Consider the following 16,005-nt stretch of genomic DNA (forward strand, 5'->3'; position numbering starts at 1 on the left):
GAAAAGAGCACTACCACCAATTTCAGGCTAAGTCAAACTTGTTGCCATGGAAACGCCAACAATATTTTATTCAGAATTCCCAACCTACCAAAAGGCACCGGTAAACCACCAGACCAGTCTATGTGCCAAGTTTGGTGAAGAAATTTTGAACGGTTTTAGAGTTCTGCTCCGGAAAAGAGCACTAACACTAATTTCAGGCTAAGTCAAACTTGTTGCCATGGAAACGCCAACAATATTTTATTCAGAATTCCAAAACTACCAAAAGGCACCAGTACACCACCAGACCAATCTATGTGCCAAGTTTGGGGAAGAAATTTTGAACCGTTTTACATTTCTGCTCTGAAAAAGAGCACAACCACCTATTTCAGTCAAACTTGTTGCCACGTAAAAGCCAAAAATATTTTATTCAGAATTCCAAAACTAGCAAAACGCACCAGTACACCACCAGACCAATCTATGTGCCAAGTTTGGTGAAGAAATAGTGAATGGTTTTAGAGTTCAGCTCCGGAAAAGAGCACTACCACCAATTTCAGGCTAAGTCAAACTTGTTGCCATGGAAACGCCAACAATATTTTATTCAGAATTCCAAAACTACCAAAAGGCACCGGTAAACCACCAGACCAGTCTATGTGCCAAGTTTGGTGAAGAAATTTTGAACGGTTTTAGAGTTCTGCTCCGGAAAAGACAAATGTGCAAGGACGAAAAGACGCAGTCCATTGTAATACCCCCCGCAAAACACGTTGCCGGGGATAATAAAACTCAAAGAAAAGTTCAACCCCCCAAAAGGCACATCTACATGATATGGAGAGGCAGTATAGCAAATTTGGTGAAGATGGATCAGTAAGTTTTAGAATTTTGCTCAACCAAAAACAATATGTCTCCAGAATTATCCTTGACCCGATCCATCCTAGGAAAAAAAAATGTATTTCAAGACTTAAGACTTAAGGTTCTGTTTGATATATCTACCAAGTCTTGTTGAAAAATATTGAACGGTTCTTGAGTTATACTCCAGAAATGAAGCCCACCCCTCCCTTTTGGGACTAAGTCCGAATCGTTTCCATGGAAACCGTGAAAAATATAAAGGACAAAAATCTGTAAATAGCAAAAGGCACCACTTTAGGTTCTGTTTGATATATCTACCAATTTTTGTTGAAAAATATTGAACGGTTTTTTAGTTATGCTCTGGAAACAAAATGATTACGGACAGACCGACAGACGGACGAGGCGTTGACTATATATAAAGTAATGCATTAAACATAATCACCGTCCACTTGTAATCATTATACCATGAGAAACTTTAGATGTTTTTTGATGTTGTGTATCTAATTTCTAGTCAATTTCTTGGATTGATAGAATAGTCATGCAATTCAATTACAAGACTGAAAAGAAATTTGTATAAGTTATCCAAGCTATTTGGTAATGCTAGTAGTAGTAGAGATCTCATGTGTCAAAATATCAAGGTAAAATACCACTTCTAACAATGCAGGTTAAATTTTTTTGTAAAATATTGAGTCAATACTTGTTCAACAGTAACTAAAACCATGAGAGTTACCTCCCATTCGCAAGTACTCCATCCCTGCTAGAACCGACTCCGACCTTTAATTCCCAGACGCTACCCAAAACAATACCAACCAATCAGGATTTACCTTACAAAAGCTCTTGCAGGCTTTATGTCTGTTATGATAGGATCCGGCAGGTAAAGGAAGTTGCTTTTATTGTCTGTAAAAGATGTTCCATCCACTTTCACCTTCAAAGGTCCCTGACCTCGAGGTTCATCGGCTGACCTCCTCTCACGCGAGATTAACCCTGTGACCTCAGACCACTTGGCTGTCATACACTTGATCTCCTTACTTGTCAAGCTGCAACAGGTGATGTCATACCAATTCATTAAATCAACAACCCATGAAGATCTAGGTGAGAATCCGTCTTCAGCAACCCATGATTGTTGTAAGAGGCGGTTAACGGGATCGGGTGGTCAGGTACACTAACTTGGTTGACATATGTCATCATATACCAATTGTGTAGATCGATGCTCATGCTGTTGATCACTGGATAGTCTGTTCCAGACTCGATTATGTACAGACCGCTGCCATATAGCTGGAATATTGCTGAGCGTCGCATTAAACAACAAACAAACAAACAAACATTAAATCAACAGCTATCTTGTCATGCTTGTAGGAGATGAGCAAATAGTTTCATTGATTACAGAAATACAGTAAACAAGGGCTAGCTATCAATACAGATCATGCAGATAATCAATCGATATTTAGTTCACGATTATTGATAAACATCGGAGATATAACTTTGAGCAAAATGAAAAAAATGTCTACAACAAACAAATATATTTCACATCACTGGTGAATGGAGACATGTTTTTGCAAGGAATATTAACAACACAGCGTCCTGAACATAATTTTCGAAGTAGACTATGAATAAAGTCTTTAAGTACATTGTGTTAGAAAACTTTTATTTTTTTTATTTTAGCCAGCCCTACAGTAAACTATTAGCGTCTATGGTTATAACAAGGCATCGCTGACAATTCTAGAAACATAGTCCCAGCAAACTGGGACGTGAACCTGAGATCACAGGTTTCTGGTGTGACAAAGGGAGGCAACCCTGTACAATGAATGGCAGTGCCTGAACAATACCCCCTCATTCAATCAAACTGACATCACCCAATAAAATATTATGGATTTTCAAGTCTACAGTTTGGGTGTCACTATTTGTTGATTTCATCTGTTCGACTGGCATTTTAGAAGTTACTGAGTAACAATAAAGACAAGTTACTTGGTGTTTCTTCCTTGATGGGCATTTTAGAAGTTGAGTTGATGAAGAATGATGACAATTATTATGGATTGATATACAACTTCTTTTATTCTGTGGAGGCGACGTTTCGACGTAGATTCTAATGTCGTTGTCAAGCAAGTGATACAAGAGTAACAAATTGAGAGAATATATACATGAGTACATTCTTCAAGTTACTTTGTGGATGGCAACCTCAGACAATAAAGAAGTTGTCATCCATAAAAATATCTTGTCGCTATTTTTTTATTTGTTTCAGCTGCAAGTTCGGCAAACTCATAACAGGCACTTTGGAAAAATGGTTCGGCCTCATGTTAGCATCTGAAACACGATTTCCTGTCATGTGCACTTTGGATGCAAAATGGCCACGTCCATGTTAAGCTGTGAGATTTAGAGTACCACTGATATACACTTTTTTAATGGGGCACATTTATACTACTTCACACACACCATTTCAATATTTACCAGGCTTTCAGGGCATTCATACTATTTCACAATTTCTTTTACAATGCTTCCAGGGCACATTCATACTATTTCACATTTACCATTTCAATATTTACACATACCATTTCTTTTACAGGGCACATTCATACTATTTCACACATACCATTTCAATATTTACCAGGCTTCCAGGGCACATTCATACTATTTCACACATGCCATTTCAATATTTACCATGCTTCCAGGGCACATTCATACTATTTCACACACACCATACAATTCATACCTATTTCACAATAAGCACTGTATTCATAATCCCACATGCCATGGTAGTGAAGATTTCCAGGGCACATTCATACTATTTCACACATGCCACAATTTTACTGCCATTTCAATATTTACCATGCTTCCAGGGCTATTCATACTATTTCACACAGTGGACAGACAGTCACCACTGGTTCCAACATTCATACTATTTCACACATACCATTTCTATTTACTGTGCATGCTGGAGCATACTAGTGGACAGACAGTCAGAACTGGCTACATGAGGACTTCATGTCTGGAGCACACAGTGGACAGACAGTCAGAACTGGCTACATTTCACAGGACTATGTCTGGAGCACATTCAGTGGACAGACAGTCAGAACTTACACTGGCTTGAGGGACTGTCTGGAGCACACAGTGGACAGACCTGAGGCTCAGGGCACATGGGACTACAGAACTGAGGACTATGTCTGGAGCACACAGTGGACAGACAGTCAAATGTCTACACACAGTGGCTACCTGAGGACTATGTCTGGAGCACACAGTGGACAGACAGTCAGAACTGGCTACCTGAGGGACTACGTCTGGAGCACACAGTGGACAGACAGTCAGAACTAATTACCTGAGGACTATGTCTGGAGCACACAGTGGACAGACAGTCAGAACACACAGGCAACCAGACAGTGGACTGTCTGGAGCACACTATTGGACAGACAGTCAGAACTGGCTACCTGAGGGGACTATGGCTGGAGCACACAGTGGACAGACAGTCAAAACTGGCTACCTGAGGACAGACATGTCTGGAGAACACAGTGGACAGACAGTCAGAACTGGCTGCATGAGGACTATATCTGGAGCACACAGTGGACAGACAGTCAGAACTGGCTACCTGAGGACTATGTCTGGAGCACACAGTGGACAGACAGTCAGAACTGGCTACCTACCTAAAAATGTCACAGCTAAAGTTGTAGGCCACTGTGACGCTGTGTTCTCTGCCAACATTAAGGTTATCTCCCTTGATGGTGATGTTGGTCCCGCCAGATATCGGGCCATGTTTGGGGCTGAAGGATGCTAGTGACACATTCTGGGAACAGAAGGTAGGTACATTACAATTACAGTGCTAAAAGTGACAAAAATGATGAAATAAGTAATAGAGGCACGGACGGAGTGAAAAATATGTCAGTAAATCTCAACAAGGATATTATTCATTTTCACTTTATGCTGATTGGCTAAGCTGTCGCAATAGTTTGGCTGTTTTTACAATCTGCCAACATTACCATAGCAATGTCATAGCATATGACCTAATTCATGTATCAGCACCAAGTCTGGTATTGTCACAGTATAGTCCAGGGTCAAAATAGTGTCACTTAGTTCTGTAGCTCGTCTGAATTATGATGAAATGCACTTGTAGTTCCTTATGACCATAGTTGTTTGTACAGTAATCGCTGAAATGAAATTTGCATGTGAACAATTTATATTTTCAACAACAACAAAAAACAGCTAGAACAAAACACTAACTCTGTGATGCAAGATGATTGTGAAAATTATTTTCTACAGTGATTTATCGGCCTTCTTGAAAACCGTCAAAATTAAGAATGACACCACATGCACGCGTATGGGGCTACTGCGTTGTGCACGTGCATTCCATGCCTTGTGTTTAGAGCTGGTGATATAGAGAAATGGTGGTGCGTTCATAAGATATCTGTCTTATCCAAATTATCCGTACATTTTTTTTAAGAGTATATATATGGCAGCCATTTTGTTCATCAGATCTTAGGTCCGAAGCACTTTTTTAGAGACGCATAGGCCACAGAATCATTCATGTAAAGTTTCAGCTCAATAGGTCATGTCGTGTCAGGGAAGATTCTGGTTAACAATTCCACTTAAGTTGCACACTTGTACCTTGAATGTAAATTGCTGTTTCGATTCTGCTATTCCAGAGACAGAGTATGGCCTCTCAGCATCTGTATATATGTCTTCGACCTCCACTCGAACAATGCTGCCAATTTCATTCTTAGTAGCCCTTGTGATGCATACAAACCTAAAAATAGTTGAACAACATTTAGAGTACATACAAGGAATATGATAAGACAAGGTCAGCCCACTGAGCCACTGTGGCAAACAACTTAACCAAACCTGAAGAGGTTTTCAATTCTTTGAAATCAGTGAACAGAATTGCTTGGGGAGTCAGTGAAAACCTCTTCAGGTTTGGTTAATTCTTTTTCATATTATGCATTTTCCGGCGATCTGAAAAAATGTCCTGTGACAGTTGTATCAATGTTTTTTAGAATAAAAACTCTTTGTCAACAAAGCCCCACCCACCATTTATTATGAGCACCGTGAGGGAATGTAAATACCTCCTACCTCCTGAGAGAATCGGAGGGGTACATGTAGTTACTCACAGTCCAGCTTCAATTATTGTACAGCAGCGTCAAAACAAACCAATAAACCAAGACTCACTTTCGGTCAGGGTGCTGTCCACTGGAGAGACCCGAAGCGGCCAAAGCTCAACTGATGGGTATGCGGCTCCTAGTGACCCCCTCAGGGGAGGCTCAGCCTGATAAGCGGCACAAATCATTCCTTCTGCTGAATAAACATCAGTGGGTACCCGTGCAACAGAATTTTGAGGCGTCTTCACGCGGGGAGAGTGCTCGCGGTGGACTAAATCCGCACATGGAAAAGGGATCTGCAATGCCCCTATCTGAACACCAGCGCGCCACCAGAAAACATAGCGGGACCACCTATCCTCGTTCGCCTGAGCGCACTGAACGCTTGTCGAATCCCGCCGCAAGCCAGAATTGTGTCTGCAACTGCTGCAGGAATTCCAGCGTGCTCGAGGTTAGACCTGACAGAGGCCAAGCCACCCACTGAATCCGTGGATTTGGGTGGGCCCCGTTCTGAGTGAGAATGTCCGGTCGTAAAGGTAATAGAACAGGAGGCTGAGCCAGAAACCTGAGAATTACCGAAACCAGCTCTGTGACGGGCCAAAGCGGTGCCAGTAGCACAAGCAGCCGAAGCTGGCTGGGTGGACAGCTGTGAAAGGACACGGGAATGAGTGGTAACGGCGGAACGCCCAGAGCACTTTGCCCGTCCAATCCAGCAGGAAGGCGCCGGCAGCCAACGCCTCTGGGTCCGTATCCGAGAGCAGAACACGGAAATGTCTGATGCGCCCCGCCGGACGCAAACAGATCCACCTGGACGACACCCGCATAACTGGGAGATTACTCTGAAAATCTGCCTGTCGGGCATCCACTCGTGGGGGCCAGGATCCGGCGAGAGCGCATCTGCTCGCGCGCTTCTCCAGCCCCGGAGATAAACAGGGAGTACCTGACAGTCGCACTGATCGCACCAGAGGAGAAAGTCCCACGCCTCCCGGAGGAGCTGCTGGGACACCGTGCCTCCCTGCTGGGATGTACGACATGGCCGCCTGGTTGTCCAACTGAAGACGGACTACCTGGCCACGGACATGCTCTCTGAAGCGCTTGAATACCAACCGCGACAGCTCTCAGTTCCAACACGCTGATGTGAAGGTGGAAGCCGGCTTCGGACCAGAGTCCGGGCGCCGTCAGACTGCCCAGAACACCCCCAGCCCGTGAGGGACGCATCGGTCTGAACTGTGAGAGCTGGCGTCGATTTCCAAGGGGATCCCCTGGTGAGATTCCCCGACATTTGTCCACCACTGAAGGTGAGGTGTCAACCACTGGGGACTCTGAGACTGCGCTCCAGATCCTCCGTGAGTCCACAGCCGAGCCAAAGCTTGCTGTATAGGGCGCATCCTCAACCGCGCCGCCACACTACAGAGATCATCGCCGCCATATGGCTCCAGTAGACGGAGCCAAGTCCGTGCTGGTGCCTGGGGCTGAGAGGAAACGAAGATACCATCTCCTAACTCTGGTGATCCGGTCGGGCGACAAAGGAAACGAGATCCTTGTTCGCTTGAATCGCTGGCCCAAGAAAAACCAAGTCCTGGGTGGGTACCAGGTCGGATTTCTTGAGGTTGATTATCCACCCCAGTCGAAGTTAGAATGTCTATCACTGTGTGAGTAGCATCTAGACTTCGCTGGCTGTGTTAGTGCTCCGAGCAACCAGTCGTCGAGGTAAGGGTAACAACGCCTTCCTTTGCGCAGCGAAGCCAGGGTAGCCGGACTAACATGAGCTTGGTGAACACCCTTGGGGCAGTCGATATGCCGAAGGGGAGCACCCTGAATTGGTAACACATCCCGTCGTAAAGAGAACCGAAGGTACTGCTTGAACGATGGATGTATGGGCACATGCAGATATCGATCCTTTAGGTCGATTGACGGAGCCAATCGCCGGGCTGAACAGATGAGATCACCAGAGCGCAGTGTCTCCATCTTGAAGGATGGTACTTCTAGCATGATTCAACCCCTTGAGGTTGAGAATGGGACCGAACCCGCCGTTTTCTTCGACGAGGGAAGCACGCGGAGTAAAATCCCGCCTGTTCCTCTCCCGGTGGAATGCGCGCCGATTGGCGGACTTGTCCAGCAGAGCCTGAACTTCGTCGCAATATGTCCGCCCTTGCCTGACATGACGGCACCGGATTGCGGGCGTATGCCGGTGAAGTCGGGCGGACCTCGCCCACAGTGGTAAATGGTCGATGCTGACCGTGGCCAGCACCTAAGCATTGTTGGTAGCCTTCTCCCATTCCGCAGGAATAGAGAGAGGCGCCTCCCACTGGGATATGGGGTAGGAGCGCGCGGCGTTGTCCCGAGCAGCGGAGCTGACTGGGTGTGACACACGGCTTGAGCGGCAGCCTGATGGGTTAACGGGAGGTCGGGCAGACCTCCCGCCTGCGCGGAAAGGCTGGGAGCCAGTCGAGGACTGCTCCTTGCCCCTACCCTTGGCGCACCTGCTCCCTCCGCCTACTCCTACCAAGCGCCGAAGCCAGCCGGCAGACTCGGGTGTAGGCTGTACCCGGCGGAGGAAGGTGGAACGGGCGCGGGGCGACACCTGCGGATGCTCCAACAAGGCCTTAGAGTCCTTGAAGGAGGTCGCTGCAGCTGCAGCCTCCCTGATGACCTGCTGTGCCCCTGGAAAGAGGGTCGCCCCCAGGCGAAAGGGAGGGCCAGCAAGGTCTGCTGCGCGCCGCTGCTGCCGGTACCGACGCTGACAGCCACAGCCTGCGAGATCCCCATGACTGCGCACATCACCGCCGATGCAGCAGACCGCAAAGAGTCGCTACGCGAGGTGTGCCTGCACTTCGAGAGAGCTCACGGAGCAGCACGACATGCGCGCTAAACGTCGCCAGCATGCCCCTCCGCCTCCAGGGCTGACCTCTGAATCGAGGAGAGGTAGGCCTCATGGACCACCACCCTGACCTGCTGCATCGCGTTCCGGTAGACCTCCTCGTAGGTCCAGTACGTGTGCTGCAGGGGCGCCCGCGCCAGGGCAACGGTGGAGTGAGGCACTTTGCCGAGCAGCCGGAGCTGCTCCGAGGAAGCCGAGCCTCCCCAGGGCGACGGAAGTGAACACGCACTTCGCCAACGATGGGAACAACGAACATGGAGTCCTCCCCAGCTGGTACCTCCGCATTCAAGTCCGCAAGTCGAACCGAACGCGGGTACCAGACAAGAGAGGGTTCACCCACGCCCTGAACCAACGCGAAGGCAGAATGCGGAGCTGCGCTGCGCGAGGGCTGCCGAGGGGCAAACGCCGCCTGGCAAGCGGAACTCAGCCGAGTCCGAGCGCCAACAGGCACCGCGGCTTGGGGTAGGCCCTCGGCAATTCTTTGCCGGACCTCCCCGCAGAGCCGGCAAAACGAAACCTCCGTCATGCTCCTCTACCTCCCCAAGCTCCATTGACTCGGCCGCCCGAGCCCGAAGTCAGAGGCTGGGTCTCCTCCTCGAAGAGGACTCCTAACCCCGACCCGGTGGGCGGCCTAGCGCCAGGAAGCACAGAGAGGGAAGAGCAGACAGAGCTCCCACGCCGGGCGCCTGGAAGCGCAGCATCGACCCGGTCCCGAGACGCTGGAGGCAGACCAGGCAGAACTGGTGCCTCCGCTCTCATGGGGCGGGAGTGCGCAGGGACCGGAACACCAGGAATACTCAACGGTCCCTGCGCCAACTCCGAGAGGGGGACTGGGAGCACCTCCCCCTCCGGGGCAGCCGAGGCGTCCGGACCCGAAGCCAGAGGCAACGGGTCTACAGACGCCTCAAGGCTGAGGGATCGAGCCGAGCCCGGCGATCCCACCCCCTGACTCTCCGCCCCTCGTCCGGAGTGAGCGAGGAACTCCTGGCGGAGACCTCCAACAGACTCACGAACGAGGGACTTCACAGAGTCCATATGCTGCTGAAACAATTTGTCCATTAGTGTCATATCAAAACCACCAGTACTAGCGGGAGAGGGGTTTGGCTTCGGGATTTTTTTCCCTTACGTGACTGTCTCTTAGTCTTAGACGGGGGGACCTGCGTCAGTTCCCCACCCGCCTCACGCATCTCTTTGTAAAATAGCGTGTCCGCAGCCCTCCGCTTTTGGGCCCGGGGGGAAAACCCAAGACATATGGTACATGTGTCCGCGTCATGGCCAGTCTTTTCTAGACAGGCGACGACTGGTCATGCCTGTCGGCTCGTGGAATGCTCTGTCCACAGACCGAACAGGATGAAAAGGCCTGAAAGCAAACACGCAAGCATGTAGCTAACGGCGGACCAGCAGCATATATACACGTAGAAAACATTGAAAAATACGCAGGCTACTACCACGGAAAGTAATAGTTGGTTCAATACGCAATATTACGACCACATGGCACGCTAAACTTCCCGCCATGGCAGAGCAACACGCGCGTAAACCACGGAAAGTTCGCGTAATATAATATAATACAAAGTCACAATTATGAAACAACCAACTGTAAAGCTTTACTGTTCCTTTCATAGGCAAATAAAGACCATACATACAGGTGGTGTCTCAGACATAGTCGTTTTCTTTTGAAGAAAGTTCAGCACTGTACGGCTCATGAATTCTCTAACGTCTGTTCATGGCAGTGACAGCAGAAGGAATGATGATACGGGTCTAGGAGCCTACCCAGTTGGTGCGCATGCTCAACGGGAGGTAACTCCGTGAGGTAGGGGCCGTATAATAAATAAAAGAGTTTATTTATTGTTCAATCTTTTTATTCAAAAAACATTGATACAACTGTCACTGGACATTTTTCAGCCGGAAAATGCATAATATGTACCCCAAGGACGATCTCTGAAAAAGAATGAGAGTGTAGGCCACATAAATCTTGGCTCATAGCTGACATATGCCTTCATATAATTGCAATGTTACACAGTGCAGCGTTAAACGAGGGTTAAGTATTAAGCAATTGCTAACACAATGACCTTGACCTTTGCAATCAGCTTGAACGTTGACAGACTTCTGACATCTGACTTATTATTATTTTATTATGTATTATTATTATTATTGGATATTTTTATAGCGCACATATCCACGCACTAGTGACTTACCTTTCTGGTGACCACCCTTTCTGTACATCACACTCAACATCGGATATCTTGATGGTATGAGAAACACTGCTTCTCATCCCCCCGAGGTTCTTCCCCGTGATGGTGAGTTTGGTCCCCCCGGCAGTCGGGCCTGACACGGGGGATATCTGCAATGTATACAGTACAGCTGGACATATGAATAGCTGTCTAAAAGTGAGGGTGTTAGGTTTGACTCCGCTTGGCACAATATCACAGGGAATCCGGACAGTAACGATAACCACCTCTACAGATACAAGACAGATGTCTACATCAACAGTAAACCGGTGATACCTGCAATGTATACAGTACAGCGGGACATGTGACAGACTGTCTAAGAGATTTCCACTACCTGTAGTTCCTTATACACATTTCCACTAACTGTACTTCCTTATACATATTTCAACTAACTGTACTTCCTTTTACATATTTCAACTAACTGTACTTCCTTTTACATATTTCCACTAACTGTACTTCCTTTTACATATTTCAACTAACTGTACTTCCTTATACACATTTCCACTAACTGTACTTCCTTTTACATATTTCAACTAACTGTACTTCCTTTTACATATTTCCACTAACTGTAGTTCCTTATACACATTTCCACTAACTGTACTTCCTTTTACATATTTCCACTAACTGTACTTCCTTTTACATATTTCCACTAACTGTACTTCCTTATACATATTACCACTAACTGTACTTCCTTTTACATATTTTTCAATAACTGTACTTCCTTTTACATATTTTTCACTAACTGTACTTCATTATACACATTTCCACTAACTGTACTTCCTTATACATAATTCCACTAACTGTACTTCATTATACACATTTCCACTAACTGTACTTCCTTATACATAATTCCACTAACATATACACCAAGTGGCCAGGGCCAAAACCACAGTTCTGATATCAGTTTGCCAAGAGTGTGTTGGTTATAAACATCATATTTACAGTAGTCAGCAAAGCCAAGGGAATTGCGACCCACCTGATACACGGAAGGCGGGCACTCGGCTCGTTTCCAGTCTGAGGTTCTGCTGCATTCACTCATGGTGGTACAGGCATCAACGCACCAGCCGCAGCCAATCGGATCCCTGCTGACGAGGCACTGGTCACAGTCTTTGTGCACACGACAAGAGTCAACAGGGAACCGTACAACCTGTCATAAGATATATGTACCAACTTGATAAATGATGTCTATGCATTAAAATTTGATCTTGCTTATTGTTTTAACACTGCACTCAGCAATATTCCAGGTTTATGGCAGTGGTCTGTTTGTAGTCCAGTCTGGATCAGACACTCCAGTGATCAACATCATGAGCATCGATATACGCAATTGGGATACGATAACATACATCAACTAAGTCAGTGAGCCTGACCACCCGATCCCACAAATCACCTCTTTAGACAGCATAAGTCAGCGAGCCTGACCACCCGATCCCACAAATCACCTCTTTAGACAGCATAACTCAGCTGACCACCCGATCCCACATATCACCTCTTTAGACAGCATAAGTCAGCGAGCCTGACCACCCGATCCCACAAATCACCTCTTTAGACAGCATAAGTCAGCGAGCCTGACCACCCGATCCCACAAATCACCTCTTTAGACAGCATAAGTCAGAGAGCCTGACCACCCGATCCCACAAATCACCTCTTTAGACAAGCATAAGTCAGCCAGCCTGACCACCCGATCCCACAAATCCCTCTTTAGACAAGCATAAGTCAGAGAGCCTGACCACCCGATCCCACAAATCACCTCTTTAGACAGCATAAGTCAGAGAGCCTGACCACCCGATCCCACAAATCCCTCTTTAGACAAGCATAAGTCAGAGAGCCTGACCACCCGATCCCACAAATCACCTCTTTAGACAAGCATAAGTCAGCCAGCCTGACCACCCGATCCCACACAAATCACCTCTTTAGACAGCATAAGTCAGCGAGCCTGACCACCCGATCCCACAAATCACCTCTTTAGACAGCATAAGTCAGAGAGCCTGACCACCCGATCCCACAAATCACCTCTTTAGACAAGCATAAGTCAGAGAGCCTGACCACCCGATCCCACAAATCACCTCTTTAGACAGCATACAGAGAGCCTGACCAATCCCACAAATCACCTCTTTAGACAGCATAAGTCAGAGAGCCTGACCACCCGATCCCACAAATCACCTCTTTAGACAAGCATAAGTCAGCGAGCCTGACCACCCGATCCCACAAATCACCTCTTTAGACAGCATAAGTCAGCCAGCATTGGAAGTACGGTCTAAACAAACAACCCAGAGTATGTTTCACCACTACATTGATCTGTAAAGCAAGTTCCAAGAAGAAATATTCAGCTGGTTTACAAGTCTGGGTCTGGAAAGGTAGACTGATGGACATGCCCCATATTCCCCTGTTTTACGCCTGAAAGATGAATCATCAGAGAAGGTCCACATTTAAACCACTAGAAACATATAAAACATTCTCAACACAGGTGTCAGTGAGGGAATATTGCATTACATCAACTTCAGCAATTTTCCAGGCATTTCAAGTTATCTTTGTACAGAGTTCAGTCTGTGCAGTACAAACCAGTTGAGCTGATGAGCACTGATCTATATTGTTTGGGTCGAATGAACTTTTAATTCGTGACTTGAACCACCTCCCAACAAATAAGTTCACTTGAGGACTCCATTGATAGGCTCATCACAAGGCTCTTTTAGCAGGCTCATCAGGAGGCTCCATTGATAGGCTCATCACAAGGCTCTTTTAGCAGGCTCTTCCGGAGGCTCCATTGATAGGCTCATCACAAGGCTCTTTTAGCAGGCTCTTCCGGAGGCTCCATTGATAGGCTCTTCACAAGGCTCTTTTGGCAGGCTCATTAGAAGACTCCATTAGTAGGTTTCCATTGATAGGCTCATCACTAGGGCTTCCACGGGTACCCGAGTACTCGAGGACGAGTCGGGTCTAGCTGGACTCGAGTCCATTTTCAAGGACTCGAGGACTTTCGAAAGGAGATAACTCGGATTATTTGACGTTGACAGACTGTCTGCCATGTGCTAAGCATGACCTGCCCTTAACGTCTAATATTAAGAAAAAGATATAACTTTATTATCCCGGAGGAAATTCTTATACATCCAAACTGTCTCAAAATGAATATATACACAGTTCACAAAAATATACACAATAATTACATGCTCAAAACGAATGTTATTTACAAATAAAACTGACATGATATAATTCAATTAACCACATAGGTAAAGAGGCTGAATAATTCTAGTTCTAATCACATGATGGTGATTCAAAATATTTGTTGCATTCACGAATACTTAATGGTGTGAAAGACTGTCGAGCTCTGTTTGTTTTGAGGGAAGGTAATCGCGACAGCAGCGTCCAGAAGGAAGTAGTTCAAAATGGTGAGATCAAATATATCAACTATCAAATCTAATTTTAGCTGCCTTTTTGACAATCTGGCGCTCATAGATAAAGGGAGTATACTCGAAAGACACTCCAGAAACTTTGCCAGCAGTATTAACAATTTTGAAAAGTTTTTGTTGCGATGAGACAGATCCCCATACCAGCATAGAAAATTGTAGGTCAACACACTTTGAATAAAGGTTTGAAAAAAAAAAACTGTCATTACGGCTTTGTCAATGCCTTGACGATAATAATGTTCAGAATCAGAAAATAGGCCAGTAACAGTGGCGTCATCTGCAAATTTCACAGTAACAAGTCATATATTGACAAGTTACAGTCATTGGTATACAAAACGAAGAGTACGGATGAAGGAACACAGCCATTTGGATCTCCAGTAGAGGTTGAGAGCAAAGAAGATTGATAGCCTTTGACACTGACATACTGAGTTCTATGTACCCTGAATACTTTAACCCATATGATAATGTTTTTATTAACACCTAGATTAAATAGTTTACTTCTCACACGGTGTGGCTGTATGGTATTAGTTGTTACAAGTCTGCAGATGAGAGTAAATATTATACATCGTTTGAGATTTCACTTCTTAAAATGATTAGGTAACTATCTTGACAACTGATAGACATGGAGAAAGATAAAAAATCAAATGTATGGGCGTATCCTGATCTGGATAGTGAAAAGAGCAAAATAACCAAATGCCGCCTGTGCGGTATCTCACTGCGTTTTGCAGGCAGTACAAGAAGTACGAAGAAAAAAAACATTTGTCAAGTAAACATCCAAATACTTATTCTGACCAACAGGAAATGTTAGTCACATGACGATATGTAGACGGAAAGAAGTAAGTGTTCACTTGTGTGATCGGAACACATGTCATGCCGGTTACGCTATCGTTTGTTTGAAAGGTATGAATTTCGAGTACTCGGGTCCGAGTCGAGTCTCACCCCTCGAGTACTCGAGTCCAAAAAAATGGACTCGTTGAAGCCCTACTCATCACAAGGCTCTTTTAGCAGGCTCATCCGGAGGCTCCATTGATAGGCTCATCACAAGGCTCTTTTAGCAGGTTCATCAGGAGGCTCCATTGATTGGCTCTTCACAAGGCTCTTTTAGTAGGTATCCATTGATTGGCTGATCACAAAGCTCTTTTAGCAGGCTCTTCCGGAGGCTCCATTGATAGGCTCATTAAGAGTCTCCATTAGTAGGCTCAATAGGAGGTTCCATTGATAGGGCATACACCATGTACACTGCCACAAATCAAAGGGGACAATACCACACTTAATCATCAATTGCAAAATGTAATGTGACTTAGATAAGGGACCATGTTTTATTTTTTATTTTTTATTTGTTTTACTTTCTTTTTTCTTTTTGGGGGGGGGGGAAAGAAGAGAAGAAAGAAAGAGAGAGAAAGGGGAGGGGCCTGGGTTTTACTCGTTTCAGCAATTTTGTACATAAATATTATTATAATTTTATGCTTAAAATTATGGGAAGGGAAGGCAGGTCACTGATTTTGTACATGACATGGGGTGTGTGTGTATGTGTGTGTCACTTGCTATGTACATACAGTTTAGGGGGGTCATTCACATTGTACATGCTTCTCCATAAA

At 45.8% G+C, this 16,005-nt stretch overlaps 1 protein-coding gene across 1 annotated transcript in view; it reads right to left on the reverse strand.

Moving 5' to 3' along the window:
- Positions 1-16,005, reverse strand: part of LOC124258576 (hepatocyte growth factor receptor-like) — a 79,451-nt gene that overhangs the window by 32,579 nt on the left and 30,867 nt on the right. Inside the window, 5 exon segments of the mRNA XM_046692641.1 lie at positions 1,647-1,859; positions 4,455-4,594; positions 5,413-5,551; positions 10,974-11,119; positions 11,983-12,153. Of these exon segments, the coding sequence (XP_046548597.1) occupies positions 1,647-1,859; positions 4,455-4,594; positions 5,413-5,551; positions 10,974-11,119; positions 11,983-12,153 (809 nt within the window).

This window comes from Haliotis rubra, unplaced genomic scaffold (genome assembly GCF_003918875.1).
Source record: "Haliotis rubra isolate DU_JTF1 unplaced genomic scaffold, ASM391887v1 Scf7, whole genome shotgun sequence".
Classification (NCBI taxonomy): Eukaryota; Metazoa; Mollusca; class Gastropoda; order Lepetellida; family Haliotidae; genus Haliotis; species Haliotis rubra.